At 34.2% G+C, this 18,092-nt stretch overlaps 1 protein-coding gene across 24 annotated transcripts in view; it reads left to right on the forward strand.

The window, feature by feature from the left end:
* Tcf4 (transcription factor 4) overlaps positions 1-18,092 on the forward strand; it is a 347,794-nt gene that overhangs the window by 4,475 nt on the left and 325,227 nt on the right. For all 24 annotated transcript variants that reach the window (XM_087192289.1, XM_004858380.4, XM_021239220.2 and 21 more), the window contains one exon: positions 9-81. In XM_087192289.1, coding sequence (XP_087048415.1) covers positions 9-81 — 73 coding nt within the window. The remainder of the gene's footprint in view (positions 1-8; positions 82-18,092) is intronic.

Here is an 18,092-nt window from a genome sequence, read left to right on the forward strand (position 1 = left end):
TCTTTTAGATGTTTTCACCTCCTGTGAGCAGTGGGAAAAATGGACCAACTTCTTTGGCGAGTGGACATTTTACTGGCTCAAGTATGTAAATTCTTTTTTTACTGTGACGTTAAATATTCTTGCCTGTTTATTTGCTCATTCTGTGTTTTTGTCTCTGAAGTGTTAGGAAAAAAGTCATTGAATTTTAGCCTAGAATGATAAGGTTATCTGAGTGTCCATCAGCAGTGTAACTCACACAAATTGTTATCTTTTGCAATTAAAAGTAGACTTTTTTTTAAACCAAGAAAACTCTCAAAATTCCATCACTTAAAATATGACTCATTTTCTAACACAGTTGTAATCAAACATGTGAAGATAAGACCAGTGTTGACATAGGAAATAAATTAATGTTCTCTATTTGAAAATACAGAGGAAAAAATCTAACTTTCATCAAAAGGGGCAATCCCTTGTAAATAATATCAGTTATTAGTTACTGTGTACAATTAACCCTTTCAAAAAAATGAGCACTTAATTTTGCAAATGAATGCTGTGTAGAAAACCATATCTGTAAATAGCCTCTTGGTAATCTGAAAGGCTAAATATGAATTCATTTATGTTTAAAATATCCTTTTTGATGTTTTAGCTGCTTGTTTTCCTCATTTGCTTGTGTGATGGATTTTTGCTATGTTTAAAGTTGCAAATTTGTAAGGACTTTAACATTTTGTAAATGAAAGATCTGTAGGTGATGCTTAAAAAAGGACGTTAGCGGTATTCACAAAGGAATCTGTACACAATGATTATTTGTCATCTAAGGAAGAGTTTTTCGTACAGGACTGCTTGAGTATCTCTTATTAAAAGTGAAGACTGAAGATATGATATTCATTTAAAATGTTTTTAGTTTGTTGTTGTTCAATTAATTTTAGATAACGAGTCATACATCCTTGCCTGCTATTCTTTAGGTGCAAGACTATGCCTGTTAAACAGCTGCAGCATTTTAGGAGCTCTGGTAGTGGTATATAACAAACATTAGACAGAGTACTATTCTTAAGTCAGACTAGGAAATGTTGACATCTTTCAGCTGTGAGATGCCACTGGAATTGTCTATCAACTATGAATATAATTTCACATCTTTTAATTTTCATCTGGTGCTATAGCTATGAAAGAAATCTGTTCACCTATGATATGTATAATTGGTATGTTTTAATAAAATCGATGGCTTTTAAAAGTTGCTCATTTCCAAGTAAGTGACTTTTATTGGTCCCCATTAGTCTAAGGAATTTTTGTCTCAATAACTTAGAAAATATGAGATGCCTCCTGTAGCTATATTTTGGCACTTTTTGGGGTCCAAAGTGATTAAAAGTACTATTGACTATATGTTTGTGCTTTACTGTCCTGGACCCTGTTCTAGTTTTCCTTTAGAAACTTAAATTTTGTTGTTGTTGTTATATTAGTATTATATCTTCTCAATTTCTATATGGAATTTTCTATGTAACTCTTATGATAGAAAATAATAATGTGAATGCTTGAAGTAAAAGATAGGTACAAGTGTTTCTTATAGGTAAATTACCTTTTTCTGTTGACCCTATCAAAACAGTAGCTATCTCTGACAGTGATTTTCTTCATGTTTTACTTAAGAAATGTGCATTCAGTTTAAATCTGAAACTAGAAGTCAGGCAGGCACAGAGATGGACTACTTTCAAAGTCAGTGTAAAATACTTATTTGTACTATTGTAAAAATAAACACATTTGGAATAACTTAAATGTGTTACTTTAGATATGATTTAATAAATTAAGGGTAATTAAAAGTATGAAATATGTTAAACTGAAAAAAATACAACTGTATCTGGCCCATTTTCTGTGTTCACCTTTAAATAAAGTCCTTGCTATCATGTTTTAAGTGTTTCTAGAGTGTAGAATGGTTAAGTTGAATATATTAATACATTTTGGTAAGTAATCATATCAAAACTTACACAGTTCTTAAGATGTATGTATGTGTCTGTCTGTCTGTCTATCTATCTATCTGTCTTATCTATCTATCATCTATCTATCTATATCTCCATGTATACATAAGCCTAGAGAGAGATTTCATCCTTACTAGGCCATGTTATATTTCTAATGAATATGCAGTGATTATTTTTAAGATGTTGAACTTTATGCTACATTGTACCAGTGGTGTGGTTTTTAAGACCAGATGCTTACTTGTAAGGGTAGAAAGTGTAGTGACTGTTTTATTTTTACCAGCCTGGTATTCAATGCAGTATGATGGTGATTATAATGTATAGGAAGACCTATAAGAACGTAGAACTCTTAGTGAAGAAAATGGCTTCTATTTCTATTCAATAAAATACATACATCTCTTTTAAAGCATAACAGATGAAAGCAGTCATGAAATCAGTGCTTGTCCTTTAACTGGAAGAATGAACTAGGAAACTTTGGGTAGAGAAATCATTCTCTAAAGTTACTTCAAGTTAATAACCATTGTCCTGAGTGGACTCAGATGTCACTTTTCATAGGTATTTTTGAAACTTTGATTCCAGAAGAAAAGATCTGAGCTATAAGTAAACTATTCCTATTTGAAAATCAGCTATATTTTTTCAAAGTGAAGCATGGTAATATTTCATGCTTAAAGTTTCCAATAGCTTTTGATTCCATTAATACAGGATGCTTTATCGTGATTTGCAACGTGAGAATGAAAATAAAGTGTGGCTATATTCTCTTTAATCTTTGATTTCACAAACATGCTTTTTCCTACCACCTTAAGAAATGGTGAGGCTGTTAGGGAGAATGGAATGTAACCTGAGCTACAGCCTGACATTCCCAGGGAGCATTTTTCACATGAAAGGCTTTTGTCAACCCTGGAAAGGACCAGCAGTTTTTGTTTGATGTTTGCAGGTGTTCAGCAGAAAGCAGTAAAACAATTCAGCTATGATGGTCCAGAGCTTCCATGACCTTAACACAGAGAATTGGTGGGCTCTGGAATTATTTTTAAGAAATAGTTATAACCTACATGGTAATTTATACAAAGGAATTTAATATCCGTTGTATCATTGATCTTAAATCCACATGCCTGGATTTGAAAATTGTTCTCATGAAAAAGTTGAATGATGAAGTTCCTAAAAGAAAAAAAAAGTTCATTGAAGGTCTATAGTTTTTGCTGAGTAGAGGTTTAATTTTCTAATATAACAAATATATAGTCTAATTGGTTATTTTTGAGTCTTTTGTGAACAGAAGATGAACATATTGCTGTTGGTGTCTTTTTAAAAAATAGTTTAAAGTTGGGCCACTAAAACTAGGTACATTAAAGAACTTGTTCAGTCCTAATCTCATCTGTTACATGTATTTACAATTAGTCTGTGATGGATTCTACATCTTTCTCCCTTAGTTTAAAAGTTGAGGGTTTTTTTCCCCTATAACTGTTTAATTTTACGTAGGTGTTCAGCAGTTGTTGAAAATTGCCAAGCAATTGAGTGTTTGAACAGTTAAGAGGAGAGCAGCAAAATACACCACATCTCTCTTGTGGGTTATTTTTGGAAGACGGAAACATTTCTTGGCACCCATATAGATTAGTTAACCTATATCTCTGCATGACACCAACATGACCCATCAATTGAGTAAATTCATTGAGAAAAAATCAATCTAGGGTAGTTTTGTGTGATAGAGAAAATTCAAGTGTTGAGGATCCTGAATTACTTTCATTCTGCATCAGTTTGAGTTCATGGTCATGATGTGAAAAACTGATCTCCCCTTGAAGGTACATACTTGTCAAGGGCAGATATTTACTATGTGTGTGTGTGTTTGAAAAGAATCTTACTATTGTAGTACAGTTCATAATGGTTGTGTAACTTATTTTAACAAGGAGAGAAATTTAATAGATTTTTAAAAAGTATAGTGATATCAAACTCATTATGTTAGAATCAAGAATTTTGGCGCTAGAAACCCTCTAGAAATGTCCTGCTCAGTGCTTTTAGTGCACAGCCAAAGAAAGCTGAAGCCCAAGTTAAAGAGTTTCTAAGTGGTGCCTTTGTTATTGTAAGAAAATAAGTTTGATTTGCTAATTCTCTGAGGGCCTGCAAATCCTTTTGTGGAAATAACATTGGTTTCATCACTGTTTTTCTGACACTTTGGTGCATAATAGGTATTAGAATTGGCGTGCTGATATTTGTGCTTGTAAATGCTTCCGTATGTGCAGGTACCCTCTGCATGCTCTTCTCAGATTTGGAGCTAAATTTTGGAGTATCAATCCTTCTCTCTTACCTAGTCTCCCCTGTGCCCAGTGGCAAGATGTAGAGGAGAATAATACAGTGCGAGTGAGCATGGCACTGACAAAATTAAAGTGTTTTAATGTGCTAGGTGGTGTGTTCTACACTATGTATTTACTGCATTTTAATCTTCTCAAGAACCTAAAACAGTGTAAGGATTATCATGCCCAATTCATGGATGAAGAAACTGAGATCAGAGATGTTAAACAAGTTGCTCTCAAGCCAGACAATGACATTAGATTCTAAACTGACTTCTGCCTGTCCCATAGTTCATAGTGTGCATGCATGCGTGTACACACACACATACCCTGCATAATTGTCTGATGGTTTGGTTTTTCCTGATTATATAGCTATAGAATGTAATATTGAGGCTTGGCATGAAATGCTATCCATGATCCTGCCTTAATATCCAAATAAGCATACCCTTCTAATATGATGGATATCAATGTGACTTAGTGTATCTTTCTCATATTTATTTTTAAAGTTTTATGTATGTATGTATTTATTTTGAGACAGTATCTTGTTTTGTACTTCAGTCTGGCCTTGAAATCACTATGTAGCCCAGGCAGTCCTCAAACCTTCTGTGAGTCTCTTACCTTAGCCTCCTAAGTGCTGAGATTATAGGTGTGTGTCACTAGGTCTGGTGTCATTATTTTAAAAAGAAAATACAGTAGATATTTTTAAAGTTCTTATGCTTTAATTATGCTGTAAATTGGCTATCTAAAAATATTTTACTTTCAATTGTCTGTATGTATGTAACCCGACGAGGTGAAGTAAATGTCTGACCTATTAATATCTAAAAATAAGGATCTCCTATCTTTAAGTATAAAAAAGTATGCAGTTCATTGTTAGATCTTTAAAGCTGATTATTCAAACAATATTTAATCTGAATTACTAAAATAAGTGGCTTGAAAGTTTTGATATCTCTATTAGCAGACGTGCTTAAAATGTTAGTTTTCTAAATTCCAGAAGGAAAAGCAGTACTCTCTTTGATACTGACTTAAGTAAATAAAGTGCATTAAACAAGCGTGGGGATCCAAGAACTATTGAGAATGAAATGCTTAACATTTTTGACAGCATCAGCAAATTATCTTTACCCTTCTATTGTAATGAGGAAATCACTTAAATAACAGATGAACAGCGAAGTCACATAAACATATATAATAGAACTATGTAATGAAAGTTTATGCTGTTAATTGCTTGAATTTGTCTTAAATGCTTAGAATCATGGAGCAGTAAAGACTGTCATATAAACAGTTTTCTTTTGAGCTTAAAATTATTCCTTTTTGCTTTCATCTGCTCTGATAAACAAAGTAATTTTGTAAGCTTTACAGATCAAACATTTACTCCTAATGGTAAACTACATTTTATATTGGAAGTTTGCAACCTCGTCCAAGGCATGGAGTTGAGTCCTGGTGGCCTCAGGCCTGTGATTTTCAACGTTTAGTATTATGATGCCATTTAGACCTGTTCCCATAAGCCAGCATAACAGATCTTAAATTTCCTAATAAGGAATACGGTATGTTTTGGAATGTTCTTCAGTTTACAAGTCTTGAACCAAATTGTTCTTTACAGCCTGTGTGCATGTTGGTTAAATCAGATCTAGTACAGATGTACCATCAAAATGAAGCTAGGTAGGGTCCAGGGATTTAGCTCAGTGGTTCCTCTGCCTGCCTTACAAGTGCAAGGTCCTGAGTTTGATCCCCGGTACCAAAAACCAAACAATAGCAACAACAAAAAAAATGAAGCTAGGTAGGAACAGAAAAATCTCTCCTGTCTTAGTTTTTTGGATTTTATGAGCTATTTTTATGACCAGCTGTTCTTTCAAGTTAATGAGACAGTGATAAGTATTACAGAAGTAAAGCACATTATAGGATATTTTAAGGGTTATTTTTGTTAATGATTTGTTATTACTTCTGAGTAAAATTTTCAAATTTGGCCAACAAATGTATCAGCTTACATGTGAGTTATTCATTTTCTAAAAGTGTATCCACTTAGACTGAGTGTAAGCTATGGTACATAGGATTTACATGTATTCTGTACACCTATGTCTCTGAATACTTACGAGAGAGACAGAAGAGAAGTAGCAATTTAGCCTTTCATGAAGATTGGTTAGCATTTTGTTATTTATAAGTTATTTATATATATAAGTATATATACCAACATATATTTATTTATATTAGACTCTCAGGAATAGCAAAAGTGTTGAAAGGTTGTCATGTTTACTTTCATTTCAAAAAACAAATAAAGGGCCAGTTAATCAGCATATCAAATACCCAGGTGTGTTTAAAATCAGTTTATGTGGATGAATTTCTGGGCCGTAAGAAAGTATTTTATTTAAAGGTGCAGCCACATGATTGTTCAGATGTATTCTTTTGTACTTTTGTGTGACAATTAACATTCAATGAATGACTTTCTAGACTGCCATTGGTGGTAATTACTATATGTAGTTTATTAAGTGCAATCCATTGTTGGATGTGCCTGTATTGATTTGTTTTGCCAACAACCCCTCACACGTGTGGCAGTATTTTGTACATTACGTTTTAAAGAACCTGTTTCTTTTAAAGGACCTATTTTGCTGATGCTGATATTGGCTCTAAAAACTTTAGCTTATAAATTATCATGTACTGGGAGGCCTCTTTGAGCAAAATCATTTTATTAACTTTCCTACTATAACATTTTATATTCAGATTCCCAGGGAATCCCAGCGAAATTACACCATTTTTTGTTGTTCAAGTAAATTATAGAAATTTAGATTTATGAGCAAATTTAGAGATGTGGTATTATATTTTTTAGATAAGGAGCCAATGCTTTAGAGGGTAAAATGTCCTTTTCTCCAAATCATACAGTTGGTTGTGGCTGTAACAGACAGAAATACCCATGTCCTCACCCTCTGGTCAAAGAGCCCCTGCTGCTTTTAATTAAGGTTTGGACTCCATCCGTTGGTACCAACTGTATGTTTGTTAAGAAGAGGAAAACTTGTATAATTGACTATTTCTGAAAAAATAATAAAAATTGAGATTGTGAGAGATGGACATTGTAATCCGCTCACTTGTCATCACAAGTTCCAATTTGGCTGAGGCAGTTGACGAATAACTGTTAAAATGTATTGTGTTATTAAAAATAACAAAGTAAGACTTTTGATTAAATATCAGGGCTGTAATTTAATCTCGGGGGTTCTGGTGCAGTTCATAAACCATTTGGCTTTTTTCTGTAACAGATGACGTCAAAATACAGCTTGATTGAATTATGACCCTGGGTCCAGGGGCACCTGTCTGTGCTTCTTACTTCATGGCATGTCAGCGTTTCCATTACCAATTTTTTTTCTCTGACATTTTTAACTTCGAATAGTTAAACTAGACTGATGGTTGGCATATAAACTTTCAGTTGCTTGAGAGCAGACTATTTTCTCAATAAAACAGAGAAGGTGGTGACAAAACCGCGTAATAGAATATCTTTTCGAATGTTCTTTCTTTAATCTTCCATTCATTTAAACATTCCCTTTTGGGGTACCTGGCTGAAGTGCAAGGCATCCAAATGGAATGTTTTTAATCTCAAATTTCACAAGCCAAGACAACTACAAAGTAGTTACAGGACTGTTAAATGAAGGAAAGATGAGACATCTATGGAGGATATTGAAATGATAGCTTTGGACAGTACAGTTTTCATAGTCTATAAAATACTGAGGCACAAGACATGAAAGACATGCAAATTGGCACGCCTTGTCAAGTAATTGCTTTTATAGTCACTTAAGATGAGTAAAAATTGATAGGGGATGGTTAGGAAGGTGCATTTATTTATATTATTCTCTAGAGATTGTAGAACAAATTCAGTTGTGCCCTTGGCTTTTAATGTGTTGCGAATGGAGATAGGATGTTGCTTGTATGTAGCTGGCTATTTGTCTGTCATAATTCTGATTGATGGTATGTCTAATACATTTGTTGCACTCGCTAAGCTCACACCTTACGTTTGCAATTGTAGAACGTAGGGGTCTTTGTGGGAGAAGGATCTGCCCTTGGAGGGCAGCTACTCTACCAAGAAAGAATAGAGAATTACACATAATTCCTTACAGTATTCAGAAGACATAGTCATGCTGTGGGCATTTTAATAAATGAGAACTTATTTCTTGCCAGGGAAAATTAGTAATGAAAGTTCACGGACAAGTTGACTGTCACTCTTCCTTGAAAGAGGGGTAGAATTTTGACCTGTGAGTACTAGGACTGAAGTTAGGATGAAGATCACTGAACCTGGCACGCAGGGAATAAAATCTAAAGGGTGACTCAAAGAGACTACCCAGAAAGGGACAGTGCAGCCCATCCCTCTGCAGTGAGGTGAACGCTAATCGAGGCACATGATTTCTAGGCAAATATGCCTGTCTTGGTATATTTTATCCCATAATTTCTTTCTGGATTTGGATTTCTTTGGGAGTATTACAGATATTAATATGGTTTCTTCCATAAGTACAATTTTTAATAGTTGTATTAAGAGCAAAATTGAGTTTTTTTGTATTCCCATGTTTAAGTTTTTCCTGTTATGTCATTCAGCAATGGAAATTGATAGCTGCTTTGAGAAAATTTGTACTTAACCAAATCTGGAAATCTGTATTTTTTTGCAGTTTTTGTTGCTAAGAAGCTCATTTATACTGGTAAAGCCTCCATCTTAAAACTGAAAAAAATAGTTTGAAACTCAGCAGCACAATTCAAGAGGGCTTTCCATTTTTTTTCTGAAAGAAAAAGTTATATTTAAACCATTTTAAAGATTACAAAAATTTATCATTACGATTTTTATTATCGTTACCATCATCATTACCAATGTCACTTTTTTTTTTTTTTTAAATTGCTGTTCAAAAGCTAGCAGGGAAATGTAATAATTTAGAAATGCATTTAAAAAACTCTCAAAGATAATTTTATTTTAACCACTATATATATAATGTATGCAAAAGTATTATGATTGGCCCGATGAACCTTGAATTAAATTTATCATAATTACTAAACAAATAGGAAAAGACTTCTCTATATCTATACACCACCCTCTCTGTAAGTATTGATAAGTTGAGATGCAAGTGTCTTCTTTCTTGCATCTGTATTTCCTTGCAAGTGTATTTTAGTGTGTCACATATAGTGCTTCCAGTTAGGACAGTGAGGTCACAAATTCAAGTAATGGTTGATATTGGCTTAGAAGAAATTTATTAATGAATAATTGGAATAAAATGAAAGTATTTTATTCCGAAAATAATACTTTAGACACATTTAAAAATTTTCTGTTGAGGGCCCGGGATTTAGCTCAGTGGTTCTGGCGCCTGTGTCACAAGCACAAGTTCCTGAGTTTGATCCCCAGTACTAAAAAAAAAAAATTTTTTTTGTTGAGATCCTATATATTCTCTAACCCCTTTCTTCACTTTTCAAAATAGTAAGGGATTTAAATTGGAAATATTTTGTAAACCTGCAATTTTAAACTCAAAACAAAAACATTTTGATCATCAAGTACACTTTTGAACATCACCCAGCCTCACGATTTTGAAAAGAAAGATTGAACACTATTAATTTGAACCCTCCTTGCCTTTCTTGTGTTCCTTCTGGAGCATCAGTCTACTAATACTAAGGTTGTGAGCCTTTGAATGTTTTTCTCTTCTTTTACAGGGGCTATGATTCTTTATCTAGTTACTTTTAACCACCAGATTAATTTTCTTTTGACATCTAATTTTCTCCTGATTTTATTAGCTTTTTATTATTCTTTAATTTATTTTTTTGGCCCACATAGAACTATTTCTCTTTTATATGGTGTGTATATTTGCAGTGTTCTAGTTGTGGGGGAATTCTAGACCTTAATCCTTAAAATTTTGGTAAAATGAGATAAGAGATAGTCTGTAATGGTTTAAGCCTTGATTATCTAAAGAATGTTAAGGAGTCCTATAAAAGGAATGCACATCAAGTTATTTTTTTCTCGTGTGAATGTATTGATAATGATATAATGATAAAATATTATGCATGAAATAATGATAGACTTATAAAGAATGATTAACTTGCCTTTACTCATTTGCTCATTCACTCATTCATTCATTGAGTAATAAGTTTTCTGAGAGCCCAGATACAAGTTACATTGATATAAAGAAGAAAAATGTCCACTGCTACATTGCATTTGGAGCATGATGTTTTTGTTGTTGGATTAAAGTTCTACCATGATGCAGTAAGACAGTGCTTTTAAAATAGTGATATGAAGCCAAGTGTGGATCACATGCCTGGATTCTCAGAATTTGAGGGGTTAGGGCAGGAAGATTGCAAGTTTAAGCCGAGCTTGGCAACTTAGCAAGACCCCATCTCAAAATAAAAAAATAAAAGAAAAAAAGAGAAAGGGCTGGTAGTACATCTCATTGCAAAGGCCATTGGTTCCATCCCAGTACTGGAAAAAAAAAAGTGAAACAATTATATTTCTTCAGAAGACACTTTTCAAATATAATTACATGTAGGCTACAGCTTTCCAGCAGAAACAGAAACCTAGAATCTGTGTACATGTGTGCACCTACATGAGTAAAAGGATGGATCAGAATGATTATGGAAACAGTACCTTGATATCTACTGTATTCATGACAAGTTTACTTTCAGAGGCTCTATGGGTGGCGGTGATAATTAGGTTCTATGTGTCCTTTTTGAGAAGAAATTTAAAAGTTGGATTTATAAATAGTATTTTTACTTCTAAGCCACTAGATAAACACACTTATCTTTTTAATTCTCTCGTGAGTCTTTTAAAATATTTATCATTGAATTTATACCCAGTAAAATTATTCTTATACCTTCAAAATTGAATATTTATTGAGTATCTACCAAGGGTCAGGTCATCATATGCTGGGTGCAGGAAATGCAATGATGAGCAAGACAGATAGGTTTCTAGGTATCTAATGTGGGAGACAGAAATGAATGGTGTAATCACCTTAAGAAATAGCAAGTTCTACACATGAGAGGTGTGTGGCATGGGGAGAGTTTGCAATAGCGGACCTGACCAGGTTGAGTAAACAGTAAGGCTCCTTATAGACGGGCTGCTGTTTGGCTGCTGATTGGGGTGAAGGATTCTGATCGGAGAGCAGGGCGTGGTAGCAGTGAAAGAGGAGGGCAGGATTGGAGCTGAGCCTGAGGGGTGGGTAGGGGCCAGATCTTGCAAGGCTGAGTGTTAAAGCAGTTTGGCCTCTGTGTACTGTTACGGGGATTTGTGCCTGGAGCCGCATGCAGCAGGCTGGAACCCAGGCTCCCAGGGGACTCACCATGGATGGCCCCCACCAGTTGTGAGGTGTTTGCAGATGTCCAGGTGAGAGAAGGGATGCTAGTTCCACAGTGTGAGTGGTGAATGAAGTTGGAATATTGACTGCAGACCTTATTTGAAATCTGTGCCTTTACCTCAGTGTGAAGTGTTCATAGTGGGCACTTGCTTTTTTGTGAAAATCCTGTAACTTTTCAATACATGAAATTGAACCATACAGCTACCAGGCACCTCTTTAGCCACCACTGTAGATGTGTTTTTATTTTCTGAGAAAACTTAGATTGATTTTTGCAATTCTTTTCTGCAAGGGTGTGGAGGTAGAAGTGGGTCTTATTTAATGGCTTTCAGTAATTATGCACCATTTAGGCTTCTTAGAGCTCATGTGTTGTTACCAGTAAACAACACTGATGCTTTAGTTAGATCTGTTGAATTGAATTCATTCTCTTCCACTATCAGGTATCAGATAGCAGAACCACAATACGGTCCTGACCATGCTTGTTGTTAAACTTGAGGGTGGTGGTTTGATTTAAGTGATAGTCTATCTGGGACTACAGCATTGTTATTTGATTGCATTTTTTCTGAGGTAGTCTATGGGAGAAAATTATCTATGAACTCTTGATTAGTAACAAAATGAAGCTACTTCTTTTTTTCCAAGTCCCAGCTAAACTCCTACCTTGTTCTTTTCTCATGACCATCTTCTCCCATTTTCTCATTTATCTTACTCTTTCTTATTTAGAGTTATCTCTTGAGCCAGAGATAACTGTTTAGTCTGTTTTCATTAGGATGAATTTTGCCTTTTAAAAGTATATTTAGCGTTCAAGTTGAAGATAAAATCCCGTCTTTTTTCGCCTTTTCCAGCTTTGGTTAGGCCAGCTAGTTACAGTATTAGGGTAAGCTGTGGTCCTGGATCCTGCTCTCTGTCAGTGAGTTAGATTTAGCTCCAAGGACCCTAGAGCCCTTTGTGTTCCTCATCACAAGGCTACTGAAAGGAGAGGAGAGAGGCCTAGCACCTTCTGTGCCCAGTGGAAAACCCCTTACAGCATGGATCTGCTGCTGGTGAACAAGTAGCCCAACCCTTTGCTGACGGGCAGCAGTCCTGTGCTATTTCTGCCTTGCAGAGAGTTCCTGTCACATCCAGATGTGCTTTAGTAAGTCTTAGCTACAAACAAAATGAAGTATAGTTACTTTTCTTTTGGGGAGAACACACAGAAAGCTTCAGTAGATCTGCAGTGCTTTTTTTTTAAACATATGGTAGAATGTTAAGGCTGATGAAGGTGGGGATGATTTGATAGCTGTTTGTTAGACTGTTTGTTTTCTTTATGCTTGGGATTGGGAATGTAACTGTATTGTATACCTAAAATGTACCAGTAAACTTAATGAAAAAAAAAGAAATATAACAAAACAAAAACTCCCCTCTCATTCACATGCTCTCTGGCCATAGCCCTGTGTCCACCCTTCTTCACAGCAAGACTTCTGTTGTTGCTACATAAGGCTGCTTTTATATGCCTTCTAGCCAGACACTTTTTGTTTTAAATTTAACCACAATCAGATATCTGATTGAGTACTTTTAATTCAAAAACCTGAAATAAAAAATGGTTTAAGAGATAAAACTTTTTGAGCACTAGCCTGACACCCCAAGTGAAAAATTCCGTGTGACCTCATGACACGACACAGTGAGCTCACAAGTGCACTAACAGAACTATATAAAATTGCCTTCATGCTCTAAGGGGAAGGTGTATATGAAGCATTAATTAATTTTATGTTTAGACTAGGATCCTGTCCCCAGGATATTATGTATATGCACATATTCTAAAATCCAGAAAACATCTGAACTTCAAAACACTTCTGGTAAGGGACACTCAACCTGTTTTACAAAACTCAGGGGATTGTCATATAATACTTGACAGTTACAAGAATAATGTATGTAGCTTAATAAAGGGATGAACACTGCTAAACTCACCATTCAACATAGGAACTATCGTGGTTTCAAAACCAGCTGTTGGCCCTGTCTGACTTTCTTCCCTTTCACATTCCCCATCTTTTCTGCCAGAGGTAAACATTCTCGTGCTTCTTTTATATTTTTTATTTTTGAGTAGTTTTATGACGTGACTATGTATCTTTAACCAAAGTGTTGTTGATTTTGCTTGTGTCTGAAAATTATAAAAATGGTTTCATATTGTATGCTATTTGCTTTCTCAAATTAATGCCTTTTTAAGATTTATCCATGTTGCTGCATGTGACATTAGTCCGTTTTCAGTGCTGGTGTGTATATCACAGTTTTCTTTGTGCATATTCACCATGACAAACCTCCGGACTGATTCCCTTCTTTTGGGAACCTTCTTACACTGCTCCGTTGATACAGGTGTGTAAGACTTTGTAGGGTAGATCCCTCTTGTTAGATATCTGTGAATAGAAGTAATGGGTTATAGAGTCACGTGAAAGCTCAGCATGACAAGATTGTTTTCCAGAGATTTTGACTAATCAGCATTCTCTTCTGCAACATAAAAGATTACTATTGATGCCTCTCTTTGCCTGCCTTAGTTGTTAATCAGATTTATTCATTTGTATCAATCTAGTAGATGTAAAATTTAAAATATATCATTGTGATCCTAACTTACATTTCCTTGATAATGAGGTTAAGCTCTTTTTGTATATTTATATTTATTATTATTTATATGTATTTCTTTTATGAAAGCTTCTAACCCCCCATTTTCTGTTAGGTTTTTTTCTTATTGGTTTATGGGTATTGATATGTTTTTGGGTAATAATTCTTCCTCAGAGTGCTGCAAATTCTCTATAACTTTTCAGCCTCTGTATTATACATTTTGATGTCTTTAATGTAGTCATGTTATTATTTTTCTCTTTTATCTTTTTACGCTTTGAGTCATGGTTGGGAAATCATTCTCTACCCCAAGGTCATGCAGATAATCTCTTACATGTTTCTTCTGAAAAGGTTCTCAAGTGTTTACCTTTCACATTTAAGTTTTCAATATGGTTGGGATTGATTTTGTATGGAGTGGGATGGAAGGCTCCAATTTCACTTTTCCACAAAATAAATCTAGATACCCATCTGTTCTAGGATCATTTATTGAAAAGTCAGTCCTTTCCCTGGTCATCTACAGTGCTACTTCTGTATTATTTTAACTTTTCATATTTGCGAGGGTCTTTCCTTCTGGTTCTTTTAATCTGTTGGACAGTTTTTCTAGCCTTGCCTCAGCACAGTACAGTAAGTTTTGTAGTGTGTTTAATGTCTGGTAGGTGCGGTCCTTCTTCCCCTTTCTCCTGTCTCATATGTATACATTTGACCTTGGGTTATTTTGGGGCCTGTGTTGTTCTAAGTGAGTTTAAAATTAAGCTTGTCAAGGTCTTTGATAAGACTGCTTAGGCATTTTTATTGAAGTTATATGCAAACTTGAGATCAATTTATGGAGAATTACTATATTTTAATAGTGATTATCTTTACTCATGTCTTCATTTTTTTACTCTTTGATATTTCAAAATAATTTTTGATCATTTTGAAATCATACTTTTGTAATTATATTTTTGTCTTTTTCTCCATGAAGTTATGTATTTCTTTGGATGATTTAGGTACCTCATTTTTCTGTTTCTAGTATTTTAATTAAATGTTTAAATTGTTGCGACCATATAGAAAGTCAGCTGAGTTTTTATGTTGGTTTTCTTATTCAGTCATGTTGCTAAATTTTCATATTAATTCTTAAAATACCTTTGCGCTTTCTTTAGAGTTTGCTTTGTAGATTGTTGTGTGGCTACAGATAGTTCTCCTCTTTCTACTCTCAAACTCCTAACCCTCTTCCTCCATAAAGTTGTTCATAGTGTACTCTTACTAGCATTTTAATCTGTACCGACTCTATAATTATTTTATTTTTCATTCAGTTTTATTTGTATCTTTTCTTCTTTTTCCTCGATCAAGCTAGCTATAAGTTTTTAAAGAATCAACTTTAGGCCTTGTGGAGTATGTTTATTGTGTGTTTGTTTTCTACTTCCTTAATTTATCTTTATTATTTATTGATTTTTATTTATTTTGGTGTGTTCTAATTTTTTTTCTAACTTAACTCAACCACTGAAAGTATTAACTTGTCTTCACTTTCTTTATGTGTAAGAACATTAGGCTTAGGTAGACCTGTATGCTGTATGTTCTGCTGTTGCTGTTACTCTAGCCCATAAGCTTTAATTTGTAATATTTTCATCATCTTATATTTATAACTACTGCAAAATTTTCAACACGATTTCTTTCTTGACCCTTGCAATACTTACTGGTACCTTGGACATTTTACAATAAATGTGTTATTTCTCTTGTTTATATGGATTTCTATTGTCATTTAATCATTGTGGTAAAAGTTCTTTAGTACTTATCAAGATTTGTTTTAATATTAGTTTTGTTAGTTTTTGTATTTCATTAAACATGTGTATTCTCTTATTATTTCATTATCTATATGTGTATGTACACATGGGTCCAGAAATTCAAGCTTGGTAATTGTGCTTTTAAATCATCTATGTCTTTGTTAATATTTTTAATCTGCCTGACATATATGTTGTTGAGAAAAGTGAGTTTAATTAATCTATGGTGGTGATTTTATAAATTTCTTTGGCTTTAGACCTATTTATATTATTGCATGCATTTGTTTTTACAATTACTATGTCTTTCTGGGATGGATCTTAATTTAGTCAGGTAGAGTCAAATTGTTTACAGTTGCATATTTTTTGTAAAAATACTAATTCTTTCGAACAGTTTTAGGACCATTGAATATTACTCTTCCCATCTCTTCCCTTTCTAGTATTTTTGTTTTGATCTTTAAAATTATTTCTACAAATTAGTTAATCCATATTTTATAAGCAATACTTAGATTTACCAATTTTCTGTATTCTCTGTTCAACACTTTTTCTGGGATCTCAGATCTTACGGGATCATTTTCACATTTGTTAAAGTATATCTTTTAGACATTTTATTGGTATAGGAAAGTTGAAGGTCAACTCTTATTTTTGTTTACTTGCATTGTTCTTGTTCTAGAAAGATAATTTTTCAGGACACACAATTTTAGATTGACATTTGTTTTCTTTCATTACTTTGATTACTTATACTATTTTTTGAACTCAGATGCCTTGTCCCCTGACTTCTTTTGGTATCTAGAAATTTTACTGTAATATATCTGTGTGATTTTCTTAATTTGACTTTAGGGTGCTTTGTTCTTTATGTATCTGTGACTTTATGCCATCCTCCCTTTCAGAAAAATTACCAGCTTTTAGCTCTTCAAATATTGTTTCCTTCATTTGTTCTATTGTCTTCTTTGAGGACTCTAATTAATATGTTAAACTTTTTCTTCTGCCTTCTGTTTCTCTTAACTCCTCTTTCATACTTTTTATCTCCATGTATCTGCTACACTCTCTGTGATTTCTTTAATTTTATCTTTCAGTTCATTAATTCTCTCTTCACCGTTGTCTAATGTGTTGATAAATTTTTTATTCTATTGCCTATGTTTTTATTTGTAAAATTTCCATTTTGTTCTTTTTAAATTATGCCTGCAAATTTCTGTGCGTTCTTATTTCTTGTTCATTTCTGTGACTATATCTTTAATTTTTTAATGTAATACACAATTATACAGATATTTTGTAATAATCCCTGCATCTGCTCCATAGGCTGGAGGGAGTCTTATTCTTTTATGGAATTCACTCATGGTTCTTTGTTTTTCTTGTGTGTGATGCTTGTGATTTTGGACTTGATGGGTGTTAAATCTGTGAAAATGTGGGAACTTAAGGTAAGGATCCTTTCCTTCAGAGAAGACTGGCTTTTGCTTCAAGGTCTGTTTCTTTGTTATTGTTTTTTTTGTTTTTTGGTACCGGAGATCGAACTCAGGTCCTTGCACTTGCGCAGCAGGCGGCAAAACCACTGAGCTAAATCCCCAGCCTCAAAGTCTGTTTCCTAATCTGGAAGCCTCCTGTTGGCTGTCTCCTGTAACCCAGTCTTTCCACCATGGTCCTATTTGCTTCACCTGGAGCAGTTTCCTTTCTTGTGCCTACCCTTCACTACTGGAAACTTCTAAGTTTCTTTTGATGTCTTCAGCATGTCCTCATTTTTTGAATTCATACTTTCACAGATTTTTTTTTTTTTTAATTAGAATCTTGGGTCTCATATGAGAGGCCTTCAGAATATGTAATTGGTCATATGTTCCAAAGCAGAATTCTGATTTACTGCCTAGTCCTTTAAAATCTGGCTCTGTCTCCACTTATTCCACTGAAACTGAACTTGTTATGACTACCAACAACTTGCATCTCTCTTAGCAACTTTTTAGAAAATTGTCCTTTTTTGTTTTATGGGAATTCTGTGCATGCAACTTTTCCACACCACACATTCCTGGTATCCTTTCTACCTCTGTTTTGCTGGCACTTCTGCTTCAACTGCAAATGTTTGAGAACCTTAGGGATTTTACCTGAACCTTCTTTTCCTTTTCTGGTGAGATGTAGTTGGTATACTTCAGTCTGGAGTCAGATTGACTTGCTGTCTTTTTTGTCTTTTGGGCTTTTGTTTGTTTGTTTTTGAGACAAGATCTTGCTATGTAGTTCAGGCTGGTCTTGAACTCACTCTGT

The sequence above is a fragment of the Heterocephalus glaber genome, unplaced genomic scaffold, assembly GCF_053883595.1.
Source record: "Heterocephalus glaber isolate CG9 unplaced genomic scaffold, H.glaber_assembly_v1.0 deba00000331, whole genome shotgun sequence".
Taxonomy (NCBI): Eukaryota; Metazoa; Chordata; class Mammalia; order Rodentia; family Bathyergidae; genus Heterocephalus; species Heterocephalus glaber.